The 26,325-nt window shown below is 55.7% G+C and overlaps 11 protein-coding genes and 1 non-coding gene across 12 annotated transcripts; 9 read left to right on the top strand and 3 right to left on the bottom strand.

The window, feature by feature from the left end:
- Positions 1 to 683: 683 nt before the first annotated feature.
- On the top strand, positions 684 to 1,181 carry L226DRAFT_535764 (uncharacterized protein). The gene is made up of 2 exons (XM_067680982.1): positions 684 to 721; positions 787 to 1,181. The coding sequence occupies exon 2, from the start codon at positions 812 to 814 to the stop codon at positions 1,007 to 1,009; it is 198 nt and encodes a 65-aa protein (XP_067534884.1). The 5' UTR covers positions 684 to 721; positions 787 to 811; the 3' UTR covers positions 1,010 to 1,181.
- A 1,452-nt stretch (positions 1,182 to 2,633) lies between these two features.
- Positions 2,634 to 4,588, bottom strand: L226DRAFT_535763 (2-methylcitrate dehydratase). The gene is made up of 6 exons (XM_067680981.1): positions 4,166 to 4,588; positions 3,783 to 4,110; positions 3,502 to 3,730; positions 3,207 to 3,451; positions 2,810 to 3,148; positions 2,634 to 2,742 (listed from the first exon to the last, which is right to left on the bottom strand). The coding sequence occupies exons 1-6, from the start codon at positions 4,554 to 4,556 to the stop codon at positions 2,661 to 2,663; spliced, it is 1,614 nt and encodes a 537-aa protein (XP_067534883.1). The 5' UTR covers positions 4,557 to 4,588; the 3' UTR covers positions 2,634 to 2,660.
- Positions 4,589 to 4,822: 234 nt separating this feature from the next.
- On the top strand, positions 4,823 to 6,393 carry L226DRAFT_571748 (uncharacterized protein; the record flags this gene model as incomplete). The annotated part of the gene is made up of 6 exons (XM_067684591.1): positions 4,823 to 5,040; positions 5,119 to 5,340; positions 5,402 to 5,471; positions 5,526 to 5,866; positions 5,920 to 6,090; positions 6,144 to 6,393. 6 exons carry the CDS (start codon positions 4,823 to 4,825, stop codon positions 6,391 to 6,393), a joined length of 1,272 nt encoding a protein of 423 aa, XP_067534882.1.
- Positions 6,394 to 6,541: 148 nt separating this feature from the next.
- L226DRAFT_535761 (transcription factor Tfb4) lies at positions 6,542 to 8,551 on the top strand. Its single transcript, XM_067680980.1, has 8 exons — positions 6,542 to 6,866; positions 6,938 to 7,089; positions 7,148 to 7,189; positions 7,247 to 7,404; positions 7,460 to 7,585; positions 7,646 to 7,781; positions 7,842 to 7,878; positions 8,060 to 8,551. The coding sequence occupies exons 1-8, from the start codon at positions 6,673 to 6,675 to the stop codon at positions 8,181 to 8,183; spliced, it is 969 nt and encodes a 322-aa protein (XP_067534881.1). The 5' UTR covers positions 6,542 to 6,672; the 3' UTR covers positions 8,184 to 8,551.
- A 1,654-nt stretch (positions 8,552 to 10,205) lies between these two features.
- On the bottom strand, positions 10,206 to 12,178 carry L226DRAFT_560924 (N-terminal nucleophile aminohydrolase). Its single transcript, XM_067683396.1, has 11 exons — positions 11,991 to 12,178; positions 11,832 to 11,935; positions 11,676 to 11,774; positions 11,538 to 11,619; positions 11,199 to 11,480; positions 11,105 to 11,144; positions 10,980 to 11,037; positions 10,789 to 10,911; positions 10,621 to 10,707; positions 10,437 to 10,510; positions 10,206 to 10,345 (listed from the first exon to the last, which is right to left on the bottom strand). The coding sequence occupies exons 1-11, from the start codon at positions 12,068 to 12,070 to the stop codon at positions 10,259 to 10,261; spliced, it is 1,116 nt and encodes a 371-aa protein (XP_067534880.1). The 5' UTR covers positions 12,071 to 12,178; the 3' UTR covers positions 10,206 to 10,258.
- A 657-nt stretch (positions 12,179 to 12,835) lies between these two features.
- On the top strand, positions 12,836 to 14,388 carry L226DRAFT_509540 (uncharacterized protein). Its single transcript, XM_067678218.1, has 8 exons — positions 12,836 to 12,969; positions 13,027 to 13,128; positions 13,184 to 13,306; positions 13,357 to 13,430; positions 13,482 to 13,665; positions 13,718 to 13,891; positions 13,948 to 14,029; positions 14,087 to 14,388. Exons 1-8 carry the CDS (start codon positions 12,939 to 12,941, stop codon positions 14,313 to 14,315), a joined length of 999 nt encoding a protein of 332 aa, XP_067534879.1. The 5' UTR covers positions 12,836 to 12,938; the 3' UTR covers positions 14,316 to 14,388.
- Positions 14,389 to 14,673: 285 nt separating this feature from the next.
- On the top strand, positions 14,674 to 17,289 carry L226DRAFT_613655 (uncharacterized protein; the record flags this gene model as incomplete). The annotated part of the gene is made up of 4 exons (XM_067686531.1): positions 14,674 to 15,256; positions 15,311 to 15,395; positions 15,448 to 17,161; positions 17,228 to 17,289. 3 exons carry the CDS (start codon positions 14,674 to 14,676, stop codon positions 17,141 to 17,143), a joined length of 2,364 nt encoding a protein of 787 aa, XP_067534878.1. The 3' UTR covers positions 17,144 to 17,161; positions 17,228 to 17,289.
- A 356-nt stretch (positions 17,290 to 17,645) lies between these two features.
- Positions 17,646 to 19,729, top strand: L226DRAFT_487905 (kinase-like protein; the record flags this gene model as incomplete). The annotated part of the gene is made up of 6 exons (XM_067677214.1): positions 17,646 to 18,455; positions 18,582 to 18,755; positions 18,822 to 18,968; positions 19,066 to 19,133; positions 19,197 to 19,343; positions 19,401 to 19,729. 6 exons carry the CDS (start codon positions 17,646 to 17,648, stop codon positions 19,480 to 19,482), a joined length of 1,428 nt encoding a protein of 475 aa, XP_067534877.1. The 3' UTR covers positions 19,483 to 19,729.
- Positions 19,730 to 19,820: 91 nt separating this feature from the next.
- On the top strand, positions 19,821 to 19,912 carry L226DRAFT_t128. The gene has a single exon. It is a non-coding gene; the product is annotated as a tRNA-Leu (tRNA).
- Positions 19,913 to 20,036: 124 nt separating this feature from the next.
- On the bottom strand, positions 20,037 to 23,231 carry L226DRAFT_553395 (uncharacterized protein; the record flags this gene model as incomplete). The annotated part of the gene is made up of 12 exons (XM_067682924.1): positions 20,037 to 21,077; positions 21,128 to 21,313; positions 21,370 to 21,441; positions 21,495 to 21,919; positions 21,973 to 22,195; positions 22,248 to 22,337; positions 22,390 to 22,433; positions 22,488 to 22,520; positions 22,572 to 22,609; positions 22,669 to 22,748; positions 22,810 to 23,091; positions 23,166 to 23,231. 12 exons carry the CDS (start codon positions 23,229 to 23,231, stop codon positions 20,379 to 20,381), a joined length of 2,238 nt encoding a protein of 745 aa, XP_067534876.1. The 3' UTR covers positions 20,037 to 20,378.
- Positions 23,232 to 24,111: 880 nt separating this feature from the next.
- L226DRAFT_571741 (uncharacterized protein) lies at positions 24,112 to 25,178 on the top strand (the record flags this gene model as incomplete). The annotated part of the gene is made up of 5 exons (XM_067684590.1): positions 24,112 to 24,153; positions 24,215 to 24,454; positions 24,519 to 24,893; positions 24,952 to 25,089; positions 25,143 to 25,178. 5 exons carry the CDS (start codon positions 24,112 to 24,114, stop codon positions 25,176 to 25,178), a joined length of 831 nt encoding a protein of 276 aa, XP_067534875.1.
- A 329-nt stretch (positions 25,179 to 25,507) lies between these two features.
- Positions 25,508 to 26,213, top strand: L226DRAFT_571740 (uncharacterized protein; the record flags this gene model as incomplete). Its single annotated transcript, XM_067684589.1, has 3 exons — positions 25,508 to 25,729; positions 25,789 to 26,115; positions 26,166 to 26,213. The coding sequence occupies 3 exons, from the start codon at positions 25,508 to 25,510 to the stop codon at positions 26,211 to 26,213; spliced, it is 597 nt and encodes a 198-aa protein (XP_067534874.1).
- Positions 26,214 to 26,325: the final 112 nt, after the last annotated feature.

Raw genomic sequence — 26,325 nt, 5'->3', positions numbered from 1 at the left:
ACACCCAGTGCGTAACTATGACACGGTCCCCCTATCATTGACCGTACGGCATACATGCTGACTGCTTACTGCAAGGGCTTCTCCCTTGAACACCCGTAGACTCCTGGCCCTACCCAGTCCGACCACTAAGGAGGCCAGCGTAAGCGTAAGAACGAATTCAACCCTCCACCGGGCAGAGGCGGCCACGATCCACTGGCACGCATCACCGATGATGTTGCAGTCCCCTACAACTCAATGGAGAAGTGCAGGGTTGCGCAGATTCAGGAGCCACATCCCGCGAACCGGCAACCCACCCCCACCGTGACTGCTCTGCGTGCTTGGCTCGCGAATCGTCGAAGAAGCCATCTGCCCCCGACGGACGCCCATGATGATGTACCAGCGCAATGCGAACATCTTGGTTCTTCGACCATCACAGGCGCTGCGGCCGCCGACCCCCCTCCATCGCAATAAGTGCTTGTATGGCGCGAGCCCCGCGAGTCGCCCCGTCGGCGCATCATCCGAACCCACGACGAGCACAGGGCACTGTGCACGCTGAGACTCACTGCGTCTCAACTCCTCGGAGCGCCCCCGAAGCCGTCGACAGTCTGCACAGGTCCCACACGAACGCGGGAGGCGAGGTATATTCAGTCCAGGTCTCTGCTTGACAGCGATACTGTCGTAAAGACCGCCCAGTCGGCGAGTAGCCGGGCGTAAGTGCGCTATCGAGACAGGCCTGTTGATGGTGAGTAGCCGCAAATATCCGCCTCCTCCGCGATTGACTTGATTGAAATGCCGGAGCGAGCGCAGGCTGTCCTAGGCTATCGCGGTGCCGATGATTTCGGGGGCGCGTCGCACCCTTACGCCGCATGCAGATGACCCCAGCGCCCCGCTCTCCATCGTCAAGAGAATGCTGAACGCCCGCTCTCCGGTGTGGCGGAGGCCGGCTCTGGTGGGAGCGCGCCGTCCAAGTTCTGACTGGGCAGACGAGAAGACAAGCTTAGACAGGAATCCCCGAACGTTCGGAGGCTAGCACTAGCACCAGTAGAGTACTACTGATCATTCTCGTGCGCCCCTCACGCTCTCGCCATGACGTCCACAGTCCTCCACAATGGCACCGTATCAGTGTTGTAGCCTTCCCACACCGAGTCCGGTCGGGCACTCAGCGTGTCTTCCAGTAATCCACTGCAAATTCAATTCGATCCATTGAACGCACTCCGCACCGTTCTCGAATTTCTGCTGCGCTTTGAACTCTGTTCAGACTTCTGAGGGCGACGTGAGACGTCAGTTCGCTGTTAGTCTTCACGGCATTGCCGGAAGCATGTGGCACGGACGGACATATCTGGAACTCGTTCGTACACCCGCTCAGCCCTGCACGGCGCTCTGGGCCCGGCGGGCCATGCCCGTGCGCCGACTCTCCGCGGGCTGCTGGAATGGCCATAATTATGCACATTGACCCAAGGAACGCACTAGGTCCAAGGGCCATCGTATTGTGGACGACACGCTACACACGAGGCTCTGGAGGCACGTCGCACGAGAACATGTACGTACTGATCCGGGAAGATTTCGCTGCATAGGCTGCGCCGTCCATCACTCTCGCAGTCTTGTCGCCGTGAGTCACGGCACAACGTTTGCTGCCTGAGGGGTTGGGCGGAGAGCAAATACCGAACAGGAAGGCTCAAAGTAATGACGGCGGCGGGGCAGCTTCAAGCTTGGAATATGGACGTTCCAGGTGATCAGACCCTCGAAACGCGGCTGGCGCACCCCCGCAATAAGCCACAACATGCGCGATGCACGGCGCACCGTTGGGCTCGGGGGAGAACGCAGCCCGCGAGAGTACATAACAGAAGAGAACACGAGGTGAGCTAGTGGTGGCATAACATGTACGTACGGTCCTGGTGCCTGTTCGCCTCTGCTCTAGTCACGTCTCCAAGAATCGTGCGGTCTTCTCAGCGGTTCTGACTGCGTTCTAGGGCAGTAGGTGAGACTTTGTGTGCGCCCTGGGATCGAGCAAAATGCATGGGGATGTCTTCATTAGCAATTAGCAGGTTGAATGGGACGAGAGAAGCCAGGGAAGGCGTTCGTCGGAGATCGGTACGAAGCCAGTGCAGCACGCATGGATACTATCGGTCCATATGTTATCGTAGGAAGCCTCCGCTTCCATAGAATGCGCCGTCGCCGCGCAGAAGGCCTGGTGACCGCGGGCAACAGCGAGCAAAGTCATCTATACATCTTGGTCGCGGAGCGTCGCAGGGCATATCAACAAGTGTGCGCGCCGGGACGGGCGCTGTGCTAAACTGCGTCACAGTCACTGCGCACTGTCCGCAACGACACCGCGTGGGCAGCACGTTGTGCAGACCACACCCAATTGTGCTTCTCGACGGGCTTCGACGTGTTCCCGTCAGAATTCTTCCATGATAGCCGTCCTCATACTACGATCAACCCTGCAAGAAACCCAGTCTGGAAGGTAGGAACGACTCCCGAACCGTCGGGGAAGTTGGAACACACGAGGTCGCCAGATCTTCCGCCCCGGACATTGCTGGATGAATGTAGGGCGGCATGCACACTCGTATCGACAGTAAGAAATGACCCATCGTTCCATGTACTATGGTACAGACATGTAAGGAATGCAAAATGTCGTCCACGTTCATCGCAATTGCCGTCAAACCTGTTTTCGTGTCCGATTAAGAAGACTTCACGAAGAGGTTGGTGAACTGGTCGACAGGGAGCTTGCTGAAGTTCGCGTCGTTGACCGTGTTCAGAATCCTGAGAGTGGAGGAACAAGTTAGTGTCGACGAACTGACAGCGGTAGACTAGCTGAGACTAGACTCACTTCTCCTGGCGCTCCTGCGAGAAGTGCGGGGCGATGTGACGCTCGAACTTCTGGAACAACAAGGGGGTACCCTCCGCACGGCGACGCTTGTGGCCAACAGGGTACTCAATCTCAACCTCATCGAGGACGGTGCCGTCCTTGAGCTCGACAAGGAGGGCGTTGCCGATAGAACGCTTGCTGGGCTCGTGGTACTCGACGCTGAACCGCTGGTCTTCAACACAAGTGATCTTGGCCCGGAGCTCATCAATCCGCGGGTCCTTGGCGGCCTCGTCGGTGTACGACTCCGAGGTAAGGTTGCCGTAGATCAGCGGGTAGGCGACCATATAGTTGATGTCGTGGCTACAACATGATGACGTCAGAACTGGTCGCAGATCAGCCTACAGACGAAATTGCGTACTCTCTGTCGGCGAAGTTGTCGAGCGGGCCCTTCTTGTTGATGATGCGCATGGCAGCCTCCTGGGTGCGGATACGGATGCTCTTGATGTCGTCAGATGACTTGCCCAACTCCTTGAGCTTCTTGTGAAGGATGCATGCAGCTTCGACCGCCGTCTGAGCATGGAACTCCGCGGGGTAGGAGATCTTGAAGAGCACGTTCTCCATGATGTAGGAGCCGAATGGCATCTGGAACTCGAACGGCTTTCCCTATCCAGACGTCAATACTTGCTCAAGGGAGGTAAAATAGGGTGTCGGACCTTGAAGAGGACATCATAGAAGCCCCACGTCTTCGCAGTGAGCACTGAAGGCATGCCCTTCTCACCGCGCTTCACGAGATAGGCCAGGTTCACCGCACGGGAGCAGGCATCACCTGCGGCCCAGGACTTGCGCGAACCGGTGTTGGGAGCATGGCGGTAGGTACGAAGAGACTGACCGTCCGCCCATGCATGCGAGATGGCATCAATCGTCTGAGCACGGTCGAGGCCACTGAAAAAAGGGGGTGTCAAGCTAAGCTGGGGAAAGACGTCATGATACGCACATCAACTTGGAGACAACGGCGGTGCTGGCCACCTTGACAAGAACGACGTGGTCAAGACCGACGCGGTTGAACGAGTTCAGGAGGGCAAGTCCACCCTGAATCTCGTGGGCCTTGATCATCCCCTCCAGCACCTCGTGCACAGTCAGGGGCTCGCCCTTGCGCGCGAGGTGGTCGGCGACCGCCAGGATGGCACCGAGATTATCAGACGGGTGCCCCCACTCGGCCGCAAGGAAGCAATCGTTGTAGTCGAGCCATCGGATCTGGGTACCGATGTTGAACGCGCCGCGGATGGGGTCAAGCTGGAAGTTCGTGCCCGGAACCTTCGTGCCTGCCGACTGTCATCTGGATGACTGGATAGGGGGAGATAGCTGCCATCCACGCACCATTTGGAACGACCGTTCCCTCCACAACCGGACCCAGGAGGTTCGTGCATGCGGGGAACCTCAGCGCTTCCAAGCCACAGCCGATGGTGTCAATCAAGCACAGTCGGGCAGTCTCGAAAGCAAGCGGGGAGTCGATTTTGTAGTTGTGGACATAGTCGGCGATATCCTGAAGCACCTTGTCGGGCTCAGGACGAACCGCAGACTCGGCGTGGAAGGCAGACATGTTGCGGACGAAGGCAGACTTAGGAGCAGTCGCGGCCGAGCGCGGGGACCTCTGGAACAGCGGGCCGGAAGAACGACTGATAGAAGAGATAGCAGCAGTCTGCACACGCGATACCGAAGACCGTACGCGCAACGTCTGGGGCAGCGAGCGACGAGCTGAGGACAACATGGAGGACGAGGTGGTCGAAAGCAAACTCGGGCGACGGCTATATTCTCTACAGAGCGCCCGCTCGGAATGCAGCCGGACCTGGCTACCCCGACCTCCTCTCCAAGCCGCAATCACACTCCTCCTCATCGTACCCCACGGGGTACCCCAAACGCGCGGAACCACTCTTCCGTTGCGACTCTTTGACAAACTTTCTCTCGAGGCCAAGCCTGCAGGCGCGTCGCATCGCGTCGTATCGCGGCCGACGTCCGCTCTCGTCGTCACGCGTCATGAGTCTCACTCCCGCTCAAGCCCATGAAGCCTACGTTGGGCCCCCCTCTGAGCCTTTGCAGCTGTCTGCCTTCCTCGACCTTGCAAGACAGCTCGACGCCGGTACAGAAGAACAGAGATCACTTCCGCAGCCAAGTGCTGCACTCCCCTCAGAGGCTAGGGGGATATGGACGTCCCTGATCGCGGATGAACAGGAGAACATCGAAGCAGAGTGTCGGTACGCCCCTTTTCTCCCCCGAATACGAGTCTTCTGCGTAGATGAGCACATGCGAGGCTGACACGCTGCCTAGCACAGCGTTGATGACCTTCGAGCCATGCTTGAAGGTACCGTACACAACCCGCGTCTGATGGGCCATGTGACACGAACGCACGAAGCCAGTGTCTACGCCATATACGAGACTGCAGAACCCACAAGGAGGAAGCGCAAGAGGCCAACCCTTGTTGAACCCGCTGAGGAAGCTCCTGAAGTTACAGCTCTACGCGAGAAACATGCTGGGATCAAGCTCAACTGCTGGCCGTGAGTACAATAATCCCCATGTTATTCGCGGTCGAAGTCTCAGAGTCACTGCGATCTCCAGGCTAACCATGCATACTGCGCCATTCATCCGGCCCCCGAGACAGCCGGACTACAATACGCTCATCAATGTGGTATGTACCTCACACAGTTCCGTTCTCTTTCCTACTCGCTAACATGTCCTGCAGAAGAGGATGGGCACGGGTCCGACGTCCGAAGCAAAGTCCGAAGATGCGCTGGTGTTTGTCACGATATACACACGAGTGTCATGGGGCCAGAAGATACCGACACGCGCTTCTCAGCATGTTCTTCTCGCGTCGCAGACCCTTGGGGACTTGTTTGAGGCGATACCTTGTACATCTAATGAGCTACCCCAGGAAGTCCGCGATGAGTCTGGCAATATCACTGCCTACACCTACAAGGGACAGCGTCGTAAGGACGACATGGAGGTGGATAGTGGTGGGGGGGCAGTGATATGTATAGGAGACGTCTTATACGGCGACGGTCAGAGCGAAGATGACTATGCGGAGTAAGCTTCTTAGTTGTCCTATTCGAGTCAATGGTCGCTCATCCATTGATCAGCAAACTTGTGATTACCTTGCAATCCTTGCCAAAGAACAGGAGAGGCAAGCTTTCCAAGGGTCCGTCCATGCACGATACCAAGCTCTCCTCGCTAACCATCCGGCTACATGAGCCCTATTGGGTTCTCCATGCCGGGAATTGTGAACACTTCTTCTCAATAGCATCCGTTCGGTAAGCACTTGACGATCTGCCCATTCACCGTCGCTGATCTGCAATCCCAACAGCCTTCGCCACCCGTCGGATCCGCAAGGGGGGTACCCGCTCACGACGCAGATCACGCCCCCGCTGTCGGACTTCTGTCGCATCTGCACGAAGGTGCCCGCGGTCTATTCAATTGTCGGCGACAAAAGACTAAGCGAGAGTCCGTTCTTAATATGTGCACCGTGTTGGAGGTGGATGGGAGAGCCGGAGGACAGTGGGGAGGTCTTTGTCGTACCTTTGCCAAAGTATGAGCTGGGATGGTCAACAGGCTAAGGGTTTCGGCGTGTATGTAATCGTCGTTGGCAGCAATATATATCCGGATAACTCGTCTGTCGTATTTTGTGGGTCCTTTAACCGTTACCGGCGCTCCTCCTGTGACGCGCAAATCGCGTCGGACGCCCCTGTGGCACCGCGATCTTCGACTTGCTCTGCGATGTCCGCTTTCTAGCTTGAGTCCATACCTCCATTATCTAGCTGCCAAGTCTTCTTGAAACATCGTATGCAAGCGCGGTTATTCTGCCTACTCGCCGCCCAGTAATTAATCCGACCAACATGGACAAACCTTCGCATCTCAGTGTCATCCTCGACCTCTCACCGACGCAGTGGGCTCTCTGCGCGCAGTCTGTAAACCCAACAGGAATCACGCTTCATACATTCTTGTCCCAACTTCTTGCCTTTTTGAATGCACACATTGCGTGTAAAGATGAGAATACGTTGGCGGTGTTCGGAGCGTTGCCAGGGCAGAGGTACGTCCATACCCTTACGTGGTTTGCAGCCGGGGATTCAGTCTCATGCACACTGAATTTTGTGTATGCAGTGGCATGCTGTACTCGTCAACCGGAGAGGTCACCGGCGCGAGGACTGAGAGCACGGATGCGAACACCTATCGACCGTTCAGGACCCTTGATTCGACACTCATGACTCTAATAGCGGAGCGATTGGAGTCATATGATAGCACAACGGAAGAAGGTGAGTGGCATGCATCCGCTATGAGTTTTGATCTCAAGCTTTGTGCTGCCTTTCGTAGCACCCATCGGCCTGGTTGGCTGTCTGACCAAAGCACTCTGTTGTGAGTACTCCCCTCTCCATTGTACAGCTGCTCCTCTGAGAGTGTGTCCACGCCCAGATATCAATAGGGCAATAACAACTTCGTCAGCCTCTTCCACGGAGATGGAGGGCGCTGCTGCGTCAGTTGACCCACGGATACTCGTACTCTCAGTTTCCCCAGACCAGTCGTCCACATACATTCCCATCATGAACTCTATTTTCTCCGCCCAGAAGCTGGTGAGGGTCACTCCTAGCAACATTTTGTCTCGCTTATAGGATGATGTGTGCACAGAAAGTGACCATCGACGTATGCAAGATCTTCGGCGCAGAGAACGTGTTTCTCCAGCAAGCGGCACATCTGACCGGAGGAGCCTACGTTCAGGTCGATAGAACGGACGCTCTTCTCCAGTACATGATAGTACGTCGTTGACGAGCGATGACTGCTGATGAACTTGGGACTCAGGTCGTGTCGGTTTAGATGTCGTTCCTGCCACCACCGGCAATACGGCAGTTGATCTCCGTACCCACTCAAGACAGGGTGGACTTCCGGGCCGCCTGCTTCTGTCACAAGAGGATTGTAGAGATCGGATTTGTGTGCTCCGTATGCTTGTCCAGTAAGCTCGTACTCTCACTATGAGAACACTCGGACTCAATTCAGACTGCTCCTCCGCTAGTATTTTGTCAACCTGTGCCAGTCTGTTCGACGTGTCGGTGAGTTTCATCTGATCCAAGTCATATTCGTGCTTCCTTCATTTCCGCCGGGGCTCGACCGAAGCTGGACTTCTTCTCGCCGCTTCTCGCCTCGCCGCTTTCTCTGATTGCATTTCCTCCGCTGCTTCGATTACTGTGACTTGCTTGCTGACACCCTGGCAACGTGCTTGATTGTGCGCAGGACGAAGTTCCCCATCAAGACCCTGCAGCGTCTTAGAGATGCCCGGCCCCTCGCAGCGGCCGCACCACCTACCAAGCCTCTAGCACAAAAGAACGGTACCGCGACGCCTGCTAGGCCAGGCTAAATGACACCCGAGTGCAATATGCATGTTGGTGTCCGACGGTCGTAGCCCGATCGCAGTTGGAAAGGTTCGAGTCATAGCACCATCATCAACCAGGTCCCAGAATACCATTCTGCCAAGCCTTCACACAACAGATTGTAGGGCCTCAAGTTCTCAACGTCAACCCGGAGACGAAACATGATGACGAAGCCTCGCGGCGGACCTCATAGCTGCGTATGTCGCGGCACTGCCAGCATACGCAATGCCAGCGATCATTGTGATTCCTGTGAGCTACCACATAGGGACAGACGGTTGGCTCCATCGAGTCGTTCGAGTAGAATGTTCACGCTAGACGTTGTATGCAGCGACTTTGTCACGGCTGCAGAGGCCCAGCTACGAAGCCTCACCGTTGACAGCACATGACGGTACCGGGTGCGCGGTCCTAATTGACTCTCCACCTGGAAGTTGATCGAGTCTTTTGCGCTCCAAGACGATAACAAGGCGCTCCGAAGGTCGCTATGAGGCGTCTAGCGTCATGGTAGTAGTACCTCTTGCACCGGCAGCTACGGAGATTGCACATCAAATGGTCGGCGCAGACGTGAATATTAGGTGGCATTGTGACTGCCGGTGCCTTTCTTGCGGTCTACACCATTCCAACGCAAGCATAGCTGCCGAGGACCGGCACCACTTAGGAGAGCATCGTGTGTCTCCGAGTTCTCACTGGCTGTCAGTTTGGATGTTGTGGAAAGTCGAACAACCGTCATACACCGACGACGCGCGTGCGATTAATTCGAAAAAATCGAAAAAATCAAACTCCGTGTCTGCGCCGTTCACGGCTACCTACTGCTCCTATCTGCATCAAACTACATGTATCGTTTGAGCACCTTGGGAGCTAAATGCTCAGCAAGTTTCAAGAAAATCCGACAAGAATTGAGGACGCAGCCGGCGAAGGAAGTCGGATGTGGACTGGTGGCAGGGAGCGCCGGACAGCGCCTACCTTGCGCCACCAAGTCCCGAGTCTTATAATTCAGTTGCGCCTCTTTCATTCATCTTTGACCCTGGCATACTTAGTTACAAGGATTTGTGGGACAAATCTTCAAGCCTGTGAAGTTGAACGGAGGTAGTAGATGGTTCCGTTCAAGAGATAGAGCATCCAGCTCATAATGTCATCAAGCAGCCTCCAAGACGCAATTCCGTGCCAATGAAGCTCCATTAAACCGCTCAGTTCTACTAGAGTGCTTATCCTGGCCTCCGCTGCTCACTTTTCGCAGACAGGAAAGCTGTCTATGTGTGGTTACAGACAACAACTTCCCAGTGTCGCTCGAGCGCCTAAAGCGGGAATTCATGGCGGCGGTCAGAGAAAGAGATACAGGTATGCATCCCATGCATTCAGCCTCTATACGCAGCCCAGACAGAATAGCGTGCATTGGGATACAATTACAGCCATCAGCTCATGGAGAAGCGAAGGCAAACTCTGGCCATGAGCTGGCAACCAGCTGATGACACAGGTTCCGTATCTCATCATCCATCCATGCTTTTCACCCCGTTCAAGCTCCCAGACGCCCTGTTCAAGCTCCCGGACGATGCTGGAACACATAAGATGTCTTCCTTGCCACGAAACATGAAGAGAGAGTACATGTTTTGGGACACCGTGAATTTTTCGATTTTTTGGAATTAATTGTGTCATTTGCGCGCGCGCGTCGTCGGAGTCCGAACGACATTGATTTCGCAAAGAGCTGTAGTCTGGACCTTTCCCAGTGAAGCCTGATACGAGTCGGCGGTGATTGTGCCGGAGAAATGAGCTGCGGAGTGGTCAACTAGTTCGCCGTGTGTTTCGTAAGTAGAAGAATCGACATCGAAGGCTCGCTGCGTGGACGTAGTAGGTGCCTTATGAGCCCGTGATATATTGTGATATATTGGGCGATCTGCGGATATGCATGCTGTTGCCTGGGACACGGTGCAATGCTCGAGGTTCAAACCTTAAGGCCTTAAGTATGGAATGGCCCAACACCCTTTAGAGTTAGAGTTGCACATGACGGGCAGGGACTAGACCCAGTATATTATTACGTCCGAACCCTGCTGAGCGTTGCTCTTTGTACTCAGGGACTAAGCGGTAGAGCGGTGATATACGCAGAAGGTTGGCTGTTGTTCCCAGGAGCTCGTGGTGGCCGGCGCAAAATTGTGGCCTGTCAACGGCCAGATCGAGGTGGGAACGGGGAAGACAGAAAGAAGATTAGTGCGTAGACACTCGGTCAGGGCAGCGCACGCCGGACGTACGGAGGCTTTCTGGCTCTGGGACGTTGTAAAGCCGACGGCCATACTCTCTGTGGTGAATGCGCACCAAAGCCGAGCTGACGCGGGAGTAGTAACGTACGGACGTAATGGATATGAGCTACTTCAGTTCGAAGTACGACGTGACAGCGGGCGAGGGAGAACGCGAGAGCGATGGGATGGGACTTACGTTTTGGTTGCCCGGCGGCGTCTTGCTCTTTGACAAGCAGGATAATGCCGGCCTGGGGCGATGTTTCCCCTCGTTCGGAGCAGAGTTCTGCGGATGCGATATACGGGAGCAGTGCAGGTGGCGGAACTATGAGCCAGTTGGACAGCAACAGAGCGGAGGAAGGCGCACTGAGAAACTCTGTTTCAAGAACTCGACGAAGGATTTCATGGATGTCTTCCTCGTCTCCAGCGGCCTCTACGGCCTCGCATATTGTCCGTGCCAGGGACATCCGGGTGATGTATTCTCCAGCTCCTGCAGGGAAGGGCCGCAACCCGAGTTGAGGTTCCGTCGCATGTCACGTAGGGCCCTCTGGTGCTTACCTGAAACACTGCAAGCAACGCTACGCGTCGCCCAACAACCGGTGCCGTAAATTGCAGCCTGACCCGATCCCAACTCGCTTAGCTCGCCAAGAGCCGTGGAGAGAGTAAATGCTACAGAGACCTACTTCGCCGACTCGTCCAGGGAGTTTGAGTAGGAGCCCGCCGCTGTTCGTTTGTTAGCACCTCAATACCACCGCACAGAGATGAAGGGTGGGATACCTTGAGACGCCAGCCGCTAGATCGCCAGCGGCATCCCATGCGACGGCGCCGACCGTGTCTTGCCTGTTGCGCAGTCCATCCAGCTGAGCCGGGACAGACTGAGATGTGTCGAGTGACTCTGGGTCCAGCGCACCACTCAGGCTTGGAGCTTGCGCAGAGTCCAGTTGGCTTTTCCACCTCATCCACTCCTGTCGCGCACGGGGAGAAATCATGGCCGCTGCAGGTCGGCGTTGAAGTCTCTGCATCTGTGCGAACTCCGATGCACCAATGGATACGAGAAGTCTGCGGCAAGTCTCAACATGGGAATGAAGGTATCCTCCGAAGGCGCGAATCGCGTACAATGGAGGTATCCGGGTGAGAGGGTCCGGTTTCCGTGAATATCGCAAGACCTGATGTGCTAAGAGTATAGGATTCTGCACGTCTGAGGATGTGGCATGTCAGATACTCGTACTCATGTGCTATGTGAAGGCAACTGGCCTGGTACTGCGCCTACCGCTCCGAAGTCGCCAGTGCGGCCGTCCATGATAGAGGCGTCACATTCAACTGTTCCAGATAGAGTCAGGTTGGAACCATATCCTGTGCATACACCTGTCAGCGTCATTTGATGTTGAGAGAGAGGTCACGATTACGCACCTGCATTGAGGCACTCCTCCTCTTCAAGGATCACTATGGCTGCACTGACGCTTTGCAGCGCGGAGGTGCCGTCCCCGCGAACTGCGATCGCGCCAGCGCATGCCCTATCAAAAAACAACACAATCCAGTGCATTCAACGAGAGGTTGACATCTACTCACAAGCGTAGTGCGCGTTTGACTTCCGGTGCGGAAGAAGGTGAGTGGAACCCTGCCCCTCCGTGTACAGCTACGACTTGCATTTAGGATGATTCTTCTCGGAAAGCTGGCACTCGCAGATGTTGAGCTATCTTCTGATATTTCCGCGATGTTCATTGCATCGTCCACTAAGCCTTGAACTTCAAGCTCACTGTACCTGTGGGTGGTTCCTAACCAAGGGATCGTCCCACGCGTTTATATGGTGTATTCATAAGCGCCTCTCAACCTAGATGGCATGCGGCACTTCGCATTCTGTATTCCGGGTCGGTTGTAGCCCTCGTCCGAAGGCTGGAACTCGCACATATGTTCGTGGGGGACATTGTAAAACCCTGCATCGTGCGGACGGCTGTTGAAGCACCGCGTGTATTCGTAGTCTAGGCAATATACCCGTGATCCAAAAAAAAAACCTAGATGGCATGAGGGCAAAGACCATTGGTCATGCTCACACACAAACCACATACATGCACATATTCGCGCAGTGCAGCACCGGACGTACCCTTGCTGTCTCGCGGAGCCAACGCATATGAAGTATTCGGCGGTAAAATTGAACGTATAATAATATTTACGACGTCGACCGAGAGAGGAGTAGGAGACAAACCTCTGATGACCACCCTTTCAGGATGTCTAGTACCAAACCGATTCCATGAGGCAACAGATACCTGGTAGGTATGCAAACTACCGTAGTACTTTGATCGTTTCTTTCAGGTCACTGAGATTGCACGAGCCGCTCAACAAAGCGCCCGAGTAAACAAGAGCATATAACGCGAACGCGGCAGCCACAGGCGCGTCCGACTATTCCTCCGTCTCTCCTCAACGTGTGCCTCTTCCTGCTTTTTCTGTACTGATCCTGCCCACCCGCGTTTCAACGCATACGACATCTACTGAATCCTTCTTTGGACTTGCAACGTCATCATGGCCTGCCACGTCGGAGTCCTGCCTGTTGGTTAGCCAACCTTGCTCATCCGGCGTCGTGATGCTCGGTTCTCATTGTCGCCTACAGACCTTCTACAGACGATATACGGACAGCTTGGAGGTACTGCACGCAAGGAAACAGAACAGTCTGCGGGATTACGCTTTCTCAGGCTTCCTCATCCGCGCAATGGTACGTTTGCCATCCGTTCGTGTCTCGACATCTCGTCCAACCATTCGCGTCTCAGGTGTACCCTCGTTGTACTTGCCTTACGAGATACCACAAGGAGGGAAGAGCTTAATACTGGAGCTACAAGCGGTGTCCCCTCCAAATCAGAGATCCTGGTTCATGTCGAACGAAGTCGTCGAAGGTAAGGCATGTTAATCGCATCCTGGCGAGGCACGGTTGACACGGACATAGACGGCAAGCTGCTCATGATGATCCCCGTTGATCCCGTTTTCTTACTGATACCCATACTGCAAGCAACCCTACCTGTGCGTCTGCTCCAGTTTCGCACCATTCCGCATCCCTTACGCCCACTGCAGACAGACGGTCCTGGCAACTTCCGGCCTCTAGAGGACATTATCGAGGATGCTGCGAATAAACTCGCGTCGTCACCAACAACCGCCCCAAAAAGTGCAGATTCCATGATATCCTCCGAAGACATCATGTTCCTGTCGAACTTGGCATGCATACAAGCCGCGATGCGTCGCGTTTGCGAATACAAAGGTAGTCATTTGCACTTGCTGAAGATGCACTATACTGATACACGGGTATGCAGAGATCACTCCGGAAATAATGGTCTACCGTTATTCTTCTGAACGCGTACAATCGTACCTGCGGACCAAGGTCGCGCGACTGTCTCACCAGGATGTATGCGAGATCTCGCGTACGATGACGCGAGGACTCGCGAAGGATGGCCTCCTGGAAGATGGGAAGGAGGAGCTCTTGACCGGTGAGAAGCCCGTACATTCACGCTGACTCTCCATCAACTCAATGCATAATCTCCAGGTGGCCGTCTGCGGTATGCCTGCGACCTCGTGTCACAGTATCTTCCTCGGGACGTGTACGATCAGCTCCTATCATCATACGAGTGCGCCACTCCTAGGCATCATCCACTCCGCGCGTCTGACGCTGTTCTCCCATGCAGCTTCGCCTCTCTCAACGCATACATGAAGGTCCTCAAGGAAGAAGCCATGGCCCTTGCAGCAGTCAACATGAACGCAGTGGAAGCGAGGGAGAGCAAGGACAGCGGGGAGACCCAGGATGCTGGAAACAACAAGAAACGCAAGGCGAAGAGCTCTACGGGTGTAGAGAAGTTGAAAAAGGCGAATATCAAGGGTATGGCAAAGTTATCTAGCTTCTTCCAGAAAAAATGATGCGATGAAGGAGAGCGTCGCGGTATATATGTACAGCGTTGTAGCCCACCCATATTGTTTGATCAACTTGCGCTAGTGTTTGTAGCATACTTATCGTGAGCTCTTCACCTCCGCTTTGGAACTTGCGTCACAATGTGACGAGACGCGTCGTCCTATTCGGGCTCCGCGATTTGACTTCTTGACCAGCGACGTCCATGTTTAACTCGACCCCTCGTCCTCTCCCCTCTGTTCAACGCACTTGAATGCAATGTTATCGACCGACCGCCACCACGCCAGCAAAGAGTACGCAGAACGCGGCGTTCAAACTGATGCCACCGCCCGCAATACGCTTATGTCGACACCCCTATCATCCCCCAACATGGAATCGCCCTCGTGGTTGCAAGTTGAGGCCGCACGAATCGCAGAGCTCGCGTCTCCTCCTTTTTCTGATCGTTGTAGGGAGCCTATGGATGGAAGTAGCGCATATACCCATGAACAGCCCGACCTCTCCTTCGAGTCGGCATCTTCTGCAGATAAGTCCATGACTACCACGACTCGCGCCTTCAAGACGGAGCATCTATCTGTCAACCGACCTACCGCCCTTGCGGACAGACAACCCACCGCTCGAGTTGTCTCGCTGCCCGAGGCGACACCCAGGTTCCGCATGAAGAAGATTCTCGAGAAGAAATCTGCCCGTGTCGTTTCCATGCCCATAACCACTCTCAGGAACGCCGACGCATCCTCCAACAGCTTCGATGGCTCTGGTGACATATTCGTGTCGGAAGATGAAGAGCTCAGCCGAGTTCGCGTTCGCTCGCAGGCTACCGACGTTCCGCACACTCCGTCCGCCCCTTCCTCCCCGGACTCGGTCGTCATCATAGCGAATAACAGCAATCAACTATCCAACGACTTCCTTCGTCAGCGTACTAGCGACGAGTCTCCTCCTGACTCAGACGACGAAGGTATGATCCAGGCTTCTCCCCAAGTTCACCGGTCTTATGGTATTGGCTCCTTAGAATGGATCTCGTGGGCGAAGTCTCCGCCGCGCCCTATTCCAGCGCTGCACGGGCCGTTATCACTGCCCTATGCGCGCTGTCCTTCGTACGAGTCACTCAACTCACGCATATAACAACTCTGCTGACACATTACGCAGTGGGGCGGAAGGTACGATTATCGAGGAGCCGGAAAGTCTCCCTCGTGTTATTTGGGGACTGGACAGCGACGAAACGACCGGTTTACGTCCAGCACCAAAGTCTTCGACCGTACAGACGTCTTCACAGAAGTCCTCCGCTCCAACCACCACCGACTTTACTCGTCCACTTCCGCAAACGAAACGGGACCCCAAATCGACCAAGGTGGTCAATACCCGCCCTGGTGGTAACATTACAGCGACGCCCGCGCCTCGTCAATCTCAGGTCTCTCAGCCCGCGAGCACAGCGAGCCAGCGCAACGCGCCCGATCATCAACCGTCTCAACCTCCGGAATTCATTCTGAAGCACTCGGAGCCTATCGACTTGGGTCGCTTGATGGCCTCTGCTATTGACAATACTCACCCCGGTTACTACGCTTCGCAGAGTACTGGCTGGCAGTCGCCATTCTACAATGTCATGCCCACTCCTGAGCTCGTGCATGACCTTAGTCCAGACTTGCAGACGGTATTGTTCGCTCAAGAACGCCTCAAGCAGCACGGCATCTCTCCGTCGACAACCTCTGGCTCTCTCTCTACCTCGTCCTCTGCCGCATCTTTGTTGGACGCTCTCAAGTCATCCCGCTCACCAATCGTAATAGAAGAACTCGCATCTCAGTGCTCCTCTCAATCCCCCGCCTTCGGCACGTCCGGTTTAGATATGGCTCAGAAGTATCGCCAGCAACAATTCCAGCACAGTCTCCTGCCTACTCCGCCGAACTCCACGTCGCCGGTCTGGTCGTCCTCATTCTCGCCCTACCATGGAGGGCTCCTGTCTCCCGAGTTTCTCGCTACCGCCGGCCTGTCGCAGTTCAAGCCAGATCTTCTCTCACAATCTGTGCCGCCTCATCTAGAAGGCTCTCAGCAAACATTCAGGCGCCCCCTCGGCAACACTCGCCTCGCTCCGGCCGCGAACATCAACCTCATCGTCCCTCAGCAGCTCCCTCCTCGTCTTGCCGCAGAGTACACTCGACGCCGAGTCGTGCCTGACGCCTTGCAGACTCTTGTACCACCGCAGGCATCTTACGACGTCAATAGGTCTCCGATCGTGCCCAAGGTACCGCCTAACACGCCTCATGGAGCTATCACCTCGTCGAATGATTTTCGACGTCTCGATGGCGCCGCAGCGCCTTTCTCGCATGACCTTTCCGCAAATGGTCTACCCCAGCACATGCGGTCGATTCCGCTCAGTAGACTGGCTCAGCGTCGGCTCTCTACGGTCCTAGAGGAAGACTACGCTTCTAGTACGCCTCCCGCTCAATCTCGGACGAGTGGTGGAGGCTCTACAGATGCTACTGGGCTTCATCTGTTCCTATCGCCGTCGGGTCGGGCGAATGTCAGCGCCGCATCTCTTAGCTTGCTGGGCGACACTTTCGGAACACGGTACGACATGGATGACATGGGAGTCCCTGGAGAGAAGACGCGCACTGTTACCCCTAGCGCCAAATTGCCTGGCGTCCCAGGACAGGCACCCGGGCCGGTCGCGCACACCGAAGCACCTCTCGTCAAAGAACCCTCTCGTCGCCAGGGCACCAACAACATAAGCAGTGATGGCAGGAAGCGTGGCGAGAACGGTCGGGGCAGGGGTCAGAAACGTGGAGGACGCGGCAGGAGGGGTCGCGGCGCAGAAAGAGTCGACGGCGGAATAGTGGTGAAGTCGTAGAAAGGAGTCTATTTGCAGGTGAGTCGTTCTGGGGTCCGGTACCGCGAGTACTGCGCTGACGATATGGCGTGTATTTCCGTGCAGGTCCCGCAGTCAGCAGCATCTGGTATCGTCGCTCATGTTCTCGGCCAGTGGTTTTCCCCGGTTTTGTCTCGCATGGATGCGTGTATTCTGCAAGTTCGATCGATTCGGTGTAATTGGTTCGGTGTGGAGGGTGTGTAGCGTAAGAGCCGCGTGTGATCTGCACGTCCGTGTATTGATGTATTGAGCATGGAGACGATTGCAATCCAGGCCTCGGAGTTTCCTTGCACGCGTGGACGCTGGCAAGTGCGGCGGAGATTCAGGAGGGCAATGCGTGCTCGTGGAGATCTTTGCCATGGCGGGCGGCAATACGACCCAGCGCAGTGGGCAGGACCACGTGGGCGCCGCTGCTCGTCCAAGCGCCTGGAGGCGTACCGTTGCAAGCTTCAGACCGCGACCATCGTCCTCACCGTCCGACACAATGCAGTCGCTGCACCCCAGCCCTGCTAGGCCCATTGGGCCCCGCTCTCTTCGCTCAGCGTCGCCTCACCCATTCCCCGAGGTCGCCCCTCTCAACATCCGCAAGACGGTCCCTAGAGATCAGATTCAACAGCCCAATGGCTCCTCCAGTCTACTCTCCCCTCCTGCCCCTGCCCAAACCGTGTCTAGGGCACCTACGCCCACCCTTGTCATCCCTGGATCTTCTCCCCGGCGGAAACCTGCTCTACCAAAGATTGACTTCAAGAGTCTGAACACAGAGAGCGGGGCCTCCTTCGAACTTTATGCAGGCGGCCCCCAACAACAGGCATCGCCGGTGCCCGTACGGCCGCCAACTGACAACACCAGTGAGCCCACCATCCGTCCAGACCAGACCATATCACCGCGCCCACGGCCGCCGCCTGTGGTGTCGCTGAAGGACGTGAAAGAATCGGTCGCGGAGTTCGACCAGTGGTCCGACGATATGCTCGAGGAGCTCGACCGGCTCGGAGAGGGCGCCGGCGGCGCTGTGTACAAGGTGCGCGACCGGCGGAGCGGGCTGGTGATGGCGCGCAAGACGATCACGACGCTCGAGGCCCCGATGAAACAGCTGCTGCGCGAGATCAAGATCATGTCGAGCACGGAGCACGTTAACATCATCCGCTTCTACGGCGCGTACATTAGCCCGAGCAGCAGCGAGATCAAGGTGCTCATGGAGTTCGGCGAGGGCGGCTCTCTCGAGTCCGTTGGGAAGCGCATGCGGGAGATCGGCGGCAGGGTTGGCGAGAAGGTCGCCGGGCGGCTCGCAGAAGGGGTGCGTAACATCTGTCATGGTCCTCTGCGCATCTTCGCTACTGCTGTCAATGTGATTCGGGATGTGCGGCGGGGTTTTGGCATGGACACGTTGTGTGCTGATCTCTCTCATGGTACTCAACTGCAGATCCTGCAAGGCCTTGCCTACTTGCATTCGCGCAAGACGATCCACCGTGATATCAAGCCGCCGAACATTCTCCTCACGCGCGAGGGCGTTGTCAAGCTCTGTGACTTTGGCGTGTCTGGCGAGCTGATCAATTCTGTTGCTGGGACCTTCACCGGGACAAGCTTGTACATGGCCGTGAGTCCCCTGCTGCTCTTTGCCGCGCGAGACGCTCCTGCTCATCTTCCGTGATCGTGTCACAAGCCGGAACGCCTGTCCGGAAATGACTACAAAATCCAATCAGATGTATGGTCGACAGGGATTACGTTGCTTGAGCTTGTGACGAACCGGTTCCCGTTCCCTACCGATTTGGCCGCAATCGAGCTCATGATGTACATTGTGCAGAATGAGGTGGGTGTTTGCGCGCTGTGTCCCATCTTCGGTACCGTGTACTGAGCTTCGTTTGTTGATGTTCTTCTCCCGCGTTCCTGCTGTGCTCCCACGATAGCCCCCCGAACTCGAGGATGAGGAGGACATTGTGTACAGCACGGAGATGAAGGATTTCATCAAGAAGACGTGAGTAGTTATCTTTGTCTGTCAGTGTTCCACGACGCAGCACAACTGATGTTGATTGCGTAGCCTCACACGAGATCCCGTGTCACGTCCGACACCAAGCCAGATGTTGGCACACCCGTGGATTGTCAATGTCATGCAGCACGAACTTGACATGGCTTACTGGATGCGCAAAGTCTGGGGATGGAAGAGCAGCAAGAAATCCGGCGAGAGGTTCGTAATCACTTTCGTTCAGCCGGCCGTACAGCAAGCTCAATCAACCAATAGCAGATCACGACCAAGCACCAGCCGAAGCGAGCACTCCTCGCTGGACGCGTCCATGGCAAGCCTGGCCATCAATGGCGACGCGTAGGCTTCTGTATACTACTTTCCTCGCCTCTCTGTGCACCGAACGGACGGTGTAAGATTGTCATGCGTCGACGTCGTGTATCACTCGCAGTTAGTTCGTACATCGTGACTGTTCTCGCATCCCGTCGCTCGATGGTCACTGTTTCCTTCTCGTACTGATCTGTCGCTTCCCGGTCTGTTTCCGGTCATGTTCCTCGATGCTCTGTGACCTGTCATACATAATACCATCTGCTCGCTTCTGACCTGCACGGAACAACCTACTTGTAACCATAGACAGCAATAACGTTCCATTATCATTGTCAAGGTACTGGTTATATTGTAAAACATTAGCTCAACACCCATGGCAGTGTAGCCAAGTGGTTACGGCGTCACGTTTAGGCTTGTTCCAAAACCGTGATGGGTTTCCCGCGCGAGTTCGAATCTCGTCACTGTCATATCTTCTTTTTCAGATCTACTTCAACTGTCCCAGCGACTCCAACGTACTTGTGCTTTTTGTCATGGCATGCTCTCCCTTGGAGTGCGATGGTGTGATGGAGCGGATTAAGTTCTTACTGTGTGATAGGCGGATCATGTAGTAGCAGCATCTACTTCTGCCAGTGACAACAGTGTCTTGCACTAGTCTACCTGTATATTCGATTGACCCCAAACATCCAGCCCAGCGACGGAGCAAGAAAATCCTAGCCCAGACTCCCACACCCAAGAGGTATTTCAGACCACTCAAGAAGCAACACGTAACGCAGTCAGATCCACATTCTTCCAGCTATCGGCCACGATGAATGTTTCGTACTGCAGCCTACTGAGCCTAGGAATGAGAGCCAATGGAGCGCGATAGCTATAGATCTAGCAGTACAAAGCACAGCCTATGCAAGAAAACCCCAAGAAAACAAACATATCAGTGAATTACACTGGAACGGGATCTCCGTCAACGTCATCCATCGGCTCTCCGTCGACATCGACAGCTGCAATTGGTGCACCGTCGACATCCTCGCTAATAGGGTCTCCATCGACGTCGTCCATGGGATCCCCGTCAACGTCCTCGATAGGATCCCCATCTACGTCCTCCATGGGAGCCCCATCCACGTCCACGTCAAGCGGGTCCCCATCGACGTCGCTGCCCTCATCCATGGGTTCTCCGTCGTCTGCCTGCTTAGGCTCCTCCGTGGGCTCCGACGTTTCTGCAGGCCGGAACGCACTGGTCTTGAACTTCGAAGTGAATGCCGGGGCAGTCTCTTTAAATTCTGCCGTTGGCTGCTCCGTCGGGGCAGCCTCTTCCTTGAGTGTGGCCCCTTCGAGACGCGCACGGAGCTCAGAGGTGTACTCGGGAGGGAAGACGATCCAGTCCTCCCAGATGTCGACGACCGCGGTTATCTGCTTCTTGAACGTCTCGGCCGTGATGCGGCCGGGGAAGGAATGGTAGATTGTTGACAGGTGGTCGAAGACGAGCCCGAGGCGCGCTTGGAACTCCTGCCGGAACTTCCACGCCATGGGTAACGGGGCCGCAGAGTTGTGCAGGATGTCGCAGATGAGGTGAAGGCGGGCGACCTTGCGGGGCACGGGGGTGCCATCCACCACGAGCGAAGCGATGATGATATCCGCAACCTAGGAGCCAGGTTAGTTGCATGACAGAAGATGGAGACACGAGGACTCACCTCCGCAGCCGCCTCAGCGTGTTCGAGGCTGAATGTCATGCACCGCGCCATTTCACCCCGTCGGCCCGACAACGCACGCAGCATTGCTTCGAATCGCCGACGAGCGAGCTTTCCAAGCTCGTGCTTGCGGCCGTGCTCACGTTCGGACTCTTCTGCTGAGTCCGTGGAGTAGATGGAGTTGTAGCCCTGTGTGGTCGTTGGGTCAGCAGTAGCCATCATGCAAGGCCTGCTGAGTAACGCACGTCGTCATCAAACTCTAGTTCCAATGGATCCCTTCTATCCACCAGTTGGCGATAGTATCGATGTCGTCGGTGCTATAGAACTGTCAAAGGTCTGAAGTAGGATTTATTCTGACGTGAACACTCACATCCCTGAACAAAAACGCATACTTCGGGTTCGACCTCTCTCGTTCCTGTAGAGTCTTCTCATACTCCTCATCGTGTCCTCTGACTTCAGATGCTACAGTCCTCATGAACTGTTCTGTGACCTCGTCATCGTCCAACACTTGCGGCACTGGACTGCGAGACCTGCGTCGACGTGGCGAACGACTATCACTGTAGCGGCGCGATTGGCGTCGACGCGAGGGAGAACGGGAGAGAGAGCGGCTGGGAGTATACGACCGGCTGGGCGAACGGCGCGAAGGATGGCGGTCGCGAGAGCGGTTATAGTCTTGGTCCCGATCCCTGGAACGCGATCGAGAGAGTGAGTACGAGCGATCGTGGTTGCCATGGCTGTCTCTGCGAGGTGACCTTGACCTCGACGCCGACCTTGATCGGGACGTCCTCTTTGCAACTGATGGACGGTAAGGGATTGCACGAATGGTGATGAACACGGGTTACACTCACCATACATAGGCTTCGCGGCGATGGGCACGGCTTTGCTCCATCCTACCCGGAGAATGGACCCTCCCCAGTCGTAGCCGTCGAACTCGCGGAGGGCAGCCTCGGCGTCTCGACGTTTCATGAAGGAGACGAAACCACTCAATCCTGCGTTCTTGTTCCTCCTGGTTGCTGTCATGTCAGCACCAGGGCCATGTGAGGCATCGCCACGCGGCCACATGATTTTGACCTGAAGATGCACAGTCAAACGATGACTTGGGATTGAGTGAGTAAGGACTCACGGATCCGACGGGTCCTGCACGAGCGAAGAAGTTGCCTAGTGCTTGCTCATTCACGTGAGGTGGGAGGTTTGCCACGAACACGTTGGAAGTCTGCATGTGGGTCAGCACAAGTTCATTCGCAGTAGCAGAAGTAACAACGAACCTCTGGATCCCCTCGGTCCTTGCTACCACTCTGGCCTTCGTATGCTGCGGTTGTACTGTGGGTATCTGGTAAGGTAGCCGAGGAAGACTCGTACTTACCTGCCATAGAGGTAACCGATCGCCCATGGCCGACTGGATGAAGGATATGAGACAGTGTTGAAGACTGCACGTGGATACACGCACCATGTCGTGAGAGCCTAGCTTCTCGGTCGGCTTGCTCTCTGGTCGAGGCATGATCAGACCGCATTCAGCCCTGTAAGAACAAGGCAGTATGGCTTACCGTTTAATCTCCTCCAAGAAACTGTCCATAGCGCGTTTGCCCTTCGGCTTAGGGGGTGCCAAAGGGGGAGACGGAGGCCTCTGTTACGCCATGCCACAAACAGGTTGGAGCACAACCACCTATAGGCAAACTAGAACGCACCATCGAATGGTCTTCAAACGCCCGGGACATGTCCGCCTTCTTAGCAACAGGAGCATACGCCGGGCTTGAGCTCTGCCCCGCCTTCACGAACGTCGACGCGCCCTTCTTCCTGTCGGCGCCCTCGCCCTGGAACGCATCAAGAAACTCCGCATACGCCTTGGCGGCGTTCTCCTCTTCCTCCTTGCGCTTCGCCTCCGCGGCCTCCTTTTCCTTCTCGCGCTTGGACTTGCGGATTGTACCCTGGGTGTACACGGCCCGCTTGTGGTCGTCTACCTCCTTTTGCTAAGTCACGGAGAATCAAGAAACAATCGGTGAGTGGGGGCGTGCAGCGGGAAGAAGGCTCGAGTCCGTCGCACTGGGAATGAGGTCTCCTCATCGTCATTGTCGAAGAAGGCTGCAAGCCTCGATTTGGTCTTGTCCATGGCGTCCACGCGGCAGACAAGAGGTATGAGGTGTGCAAGATGGACGTCGGCGAGAGAGGTGTAGTGAGGGGGCGCTTCTCCGCCAGTTTAACGTTTATGGGCGTCTACCATCTTTGCATTATGCGGGCTTCCTGAAAGGAACCATACTATCTCTCTGCCGCAGACATGCACAACACATACCGCCAACCAAGGACTTGGACAGTGATCGGAGTACTCTCGGACCGATTGAGTTCATTGGAGAAAAGCCAGGAGATCTAGAGCGTCCACGTTTTGGTAGGTGTGTCCTTTCAGCTTGATACCCGGAGAGCTGAGGGATTGCTCGAGTATGACATGGTGCGTGGTGCTCTTTGCTATCCATGCGCTGTTCCTAAAGTGACTTTGATAGTATTTTATTTATATGCTATCTCAAATTGGAGACTCTTTGACCGGCGAACAGTCATGCAAGTCGTCCATGGTCTAGCATAGATCATTCCAAACGCGTGCCAACGTCACTGACGACGAGCGAGAGCCCGCAATGCGGCCGCTGAGTGTTGGTGCATGACAATGTAGCTGCTTGAAGAAGTCAGAATGTGGGACCCTGTTGTGAGTGTGCATTCTCCTGCAGCTAGCACACCAGAACAGTAAGCAACGCGAAGTTTGTGTCATCCGTCAGCCCCTATGGTCCAGCATCGCCAGCCGCCTCCCCCATAGTCAGCATGCGCCCGGATGTCCGTAACTTCTTCTGCTTCCGCTCACTCCTCCCGTTACGATGTCTACGTGTAACGTGAGTAGCCCTCGTACTCTTCCGACATGGGTATTACGGCAAGACTCCGCCACTGCGGTCACCGTCTCACTACCGGCCCTTGTCCACTTCTACGCCAAGCTTGCGTTAGCCACTTCAATGTTCATTTTATTGTGTTGGTTGTTGCTATTGAAGACGAAGGTGAGTCCTTTGCTGTACGCACGATGTCCAGGTGGATGACTGACTCTCATCGAATCATAAGGGTGCCAATGCCCCCGTCGGCCTCTGTGCACCAGTTCAGACTGTCGTCGCGATCGTTATCAAGTATCTACTTGGTCATGACCTTCTGCAAACTCAGAAGGCTCGAACCACCCGCATACAGGAGCTCAAAGAGACGATTGCCGCCCAGAGCAACACGCTAGCGACCACGGCCGTTGAGATTGGACGGCTACAGGAGCACATGGCGCGAGACAAGCTGCTTCGGGAACTTGCTTTGGCCAAGGTGCGCCATGCTCACCATCGCAGCTGAGCACCCGGGGCTGAGCGCTGACCCTCGGAGTCATTAGGCGAAAAAGTTCGAGCAGCAGATGGCTAATGTCAAGACCGCTCAGCTTGTGAGCCCACCACCCCTTACCCCGGCAAACGTCGACTCGCTGTTCATCCAGGCCATCCCGGCCAATAAGCTTGCGTCACACCCGGCATACCAGAACATCCAGCTTATGAATCAGGGACTCTCGCTCCGGGTCAATTCGCTCAGGGCCCAATGCGAGCACCTTACGAAGGAAAACGCACAAATTGCCGCTGCGCATACGCATCTTACCTATTTCAACACCAAGCTGAAGTCCGAGGTCGCGGAGCTGACTATGTCCGGAGAGCGGCAGACGGAAGAGTACGCAAAGCTGGCGCGGGACCGTGGTGTCGAGGACGTGATGGCGGAGAACGTGAGTCGCGCAATCTGCTCTGACTTCGGTTGCTCAGCATATGACTGCCTTGACGCAGGCGAGCCTCAAGATTGCGGTCGCTGCGCATCGGATGGAGTTGGAGAGATGCCGCGCGAACGAACGCGGTGCGAGGGAGAACGCCGACCAACTGCAAGCCACGAACGGCCGTTTGGTTATGGACAACTACACGCTGCAAGTATGTATGGCTGCGAGAACCCTTTTCTCTGGGTACTAACAATCTCCATTCAGGGCGAATTGACGTCCGCTCGGAGCTCTCGCAGATGATGTCTCCGCCTGTTCCATGTTTGTTTCCCGTGATGTTTACGCCTGCACACTGTCTCGGGTCCGTCTCGTCATGGGTTCAGATTGTAATCTTTTAGAGGTCAAGTCAAGGATAAAACGTTGAACTGGCGTAGCACTTACACACGGGGGGTCCGAGCTGTGCATCTGCTTGCGAAGCGCGACCGATCCGATTTGGCAGGTGAGCACGATCGAGCCCCGTCGCTGTCATTCGAGGGAACGTCCACTCAGAATCGCGCATACAGCGTGCTGTCTGCTGCCGTTCCCTCACCTGCGCATATACCCACCCCTGCGCATCGTCGTCGACACCGACCATGGCCCCGAGCCCGAGCTCCTTGTTCCGCTCTCTGCAAGCATCCGCCTTCTCCTTTTCCTCGTCCATTCGTCTGCGTGCTCTCCTTCCTGGCTTGTCTCCCATGGCGTACGCGTTGCTCGCGCTCGGCATTTCGTCCTATCCATTCGCTGCGTCCTTTGTGGCAAACCACCTGCGCGCCAGGGCGAAGGCGAAGAAAACACGCGTCAAGGCTTCTATTCAGGTACTCACCTCCTCACGGCTCCGCCTACTTGTGGTTTTGACATATGCCTTCGTCCGTAGATCGTGCATACGCTTGCCAATGCTGGCGTGTCGCGGAAGGTGGTCGCCTATGCAATCGCAGTAACCGACTATCCCCTCAGCGTTAGGCACGTGGAGTCCCTCAGGCGGATTGGGGAGAAGAACAAGGCCCTACGGAAATTCATCGCGGCCAGGAAGCAGAAGGACCGGCAGAAACTCGCGGAGAAGAGGAAGCGGGAGGCTGAGGACGCGGAGGACCGGAGGATGGATGAGGAGAGGCAGAAACTCGAGGAGGAAAAGCGGAGGCTCGAGCGCATCGTCAAACATGAGCGGGCAGTGAAATTGTTTGGGGACGTTGTGAATGAACTGGTACGACATGCGTTTTTGTCAATGGTGTCGATCGTTCATGTTACCCGCAGCGGCAGCTGCAGCGTCCTCAGAGCTGCCCGCCAAGGACCCGCAACTAACACCCGCGCATATATGCACCTTCATACCCCACAGTCTACTCATAGTCATTCCTTGTCTCCCCAGCTGGTCTGCGGTGCATTCCTATCCATCACACACACTGTACTTGCGATG

Source organism: Lentinus tigrinus (assembly GCF_003813185.1).
Source record: "Lentinus tigrinus ALCF2SS1-7 unplaced genomic scaffold L226scaffold_14, whole genome shotgun sequence".
NCBI lineage: Eukaryota > Fungi > Basidiomycota > Agaricomycetes > Polyporales > Polyporaceae > Lentinus > Lentinus tigrinus.
This window is presented reverse-complemented; position numbering and strand designations above follow the sequence as displayed.

Excerpts from the sequence above, each read along its gene's own strand:
- L226DRAFT_509540 (XM_067678218.1), top strand. The coding sequence starts at position 12,939 with ATGGCCTGCCACGTCGGAGTCCTGCCTGTTG. Across the intron at positions 13,307-13,356 it reads GTCGAACGAAGTCGTCGAAG|ACGGCAAGCTGCTCATGATG; the intron begins GTAAGGCATGTT and ends ACACGGACATAG. Across the intron at positions 13,431-13,481 it reads TACTGCAAGCAACCCTACCT|ACAGACGGTCCTGGCAACTT; the intron begins GTGCGTCTGCTC and ends CGCCCACTGCAG.
- L226DRAFT_535761 (XM_067680980.1), top strand. The coding sequence starts at position 6,673 with ATGGACAAACCTTCGCATCTCAGTGTCATCCTCGACCTCTCACCGACG. Across the intron at positions 7,090-7,147 it reads TGATAGCACAACGGAAGAAG|CACCCATCGGCCTGGTTGGC; the intron begins GTGAGTGGCATG and ends TGCCTTTCGTAG. Across the intron at positions 7,782-7,841 it reads GTGCTCCGTATGCTTGTCCA|TATTTTGTCAACCTGTGCCA; the intron begins GTAAGCTCGTAC and ends CTCCTCCGCTAG.
- L226DRAFT_535764 (XM_067680982.1), top strand. The coding sequence starts at position 812 with ATGATTTCGGGGGCGCGTCGCACCCTTACGCCGCATGCAGATGACCCC.
- L226DRAFT_535763 (XM_067680981.1), bottom strand. The coding sequence starts at position 4,556 with ATGTTGTCCTCAGCTCGTCGCTCGCTGCCCCAGACGTTGCGCGTACGG. Across the intron at positions 3,731-3,782 it reads GCCGTTGTCTCCAAGTTGAT|TGGCCTCGACCGTGCTCAGA; the intron begins GTGCGTATCATG and ends CCCTTTTTTCAG. Across the intron at positions 3,149-3,206 it reads GACAACTTCGCCGACAGAGA|CCACGACATCAACTATATGG; the intron begins GTACGCAATTTC and ends ATCATGTTGTAG.
- L226DRAFT_560924 (XM_067683396.1), bottom strand. The coding sequence starts at position 12,070 with ATGCAAGTCGTAGCTGTACACGGAGGGGCAGGGTTCCACTCACCTTCT. Across the intron at positions 11,038-11,104 it reads TCCCTGGACGAGTCGGCGAA|GCTGCAATTTACGGCACCGG; the intron begins GTAGGTCTCTGT and ends GGATCGGGTCAG. Across the intron at positions 10,912-10,979 it reads CGTTGCTTGCAGTGTTTCAG|GAGCTGGAGAATACATCACC; the intron begins GTAAGCACCAGA and ends CCTTCCCTGCAG.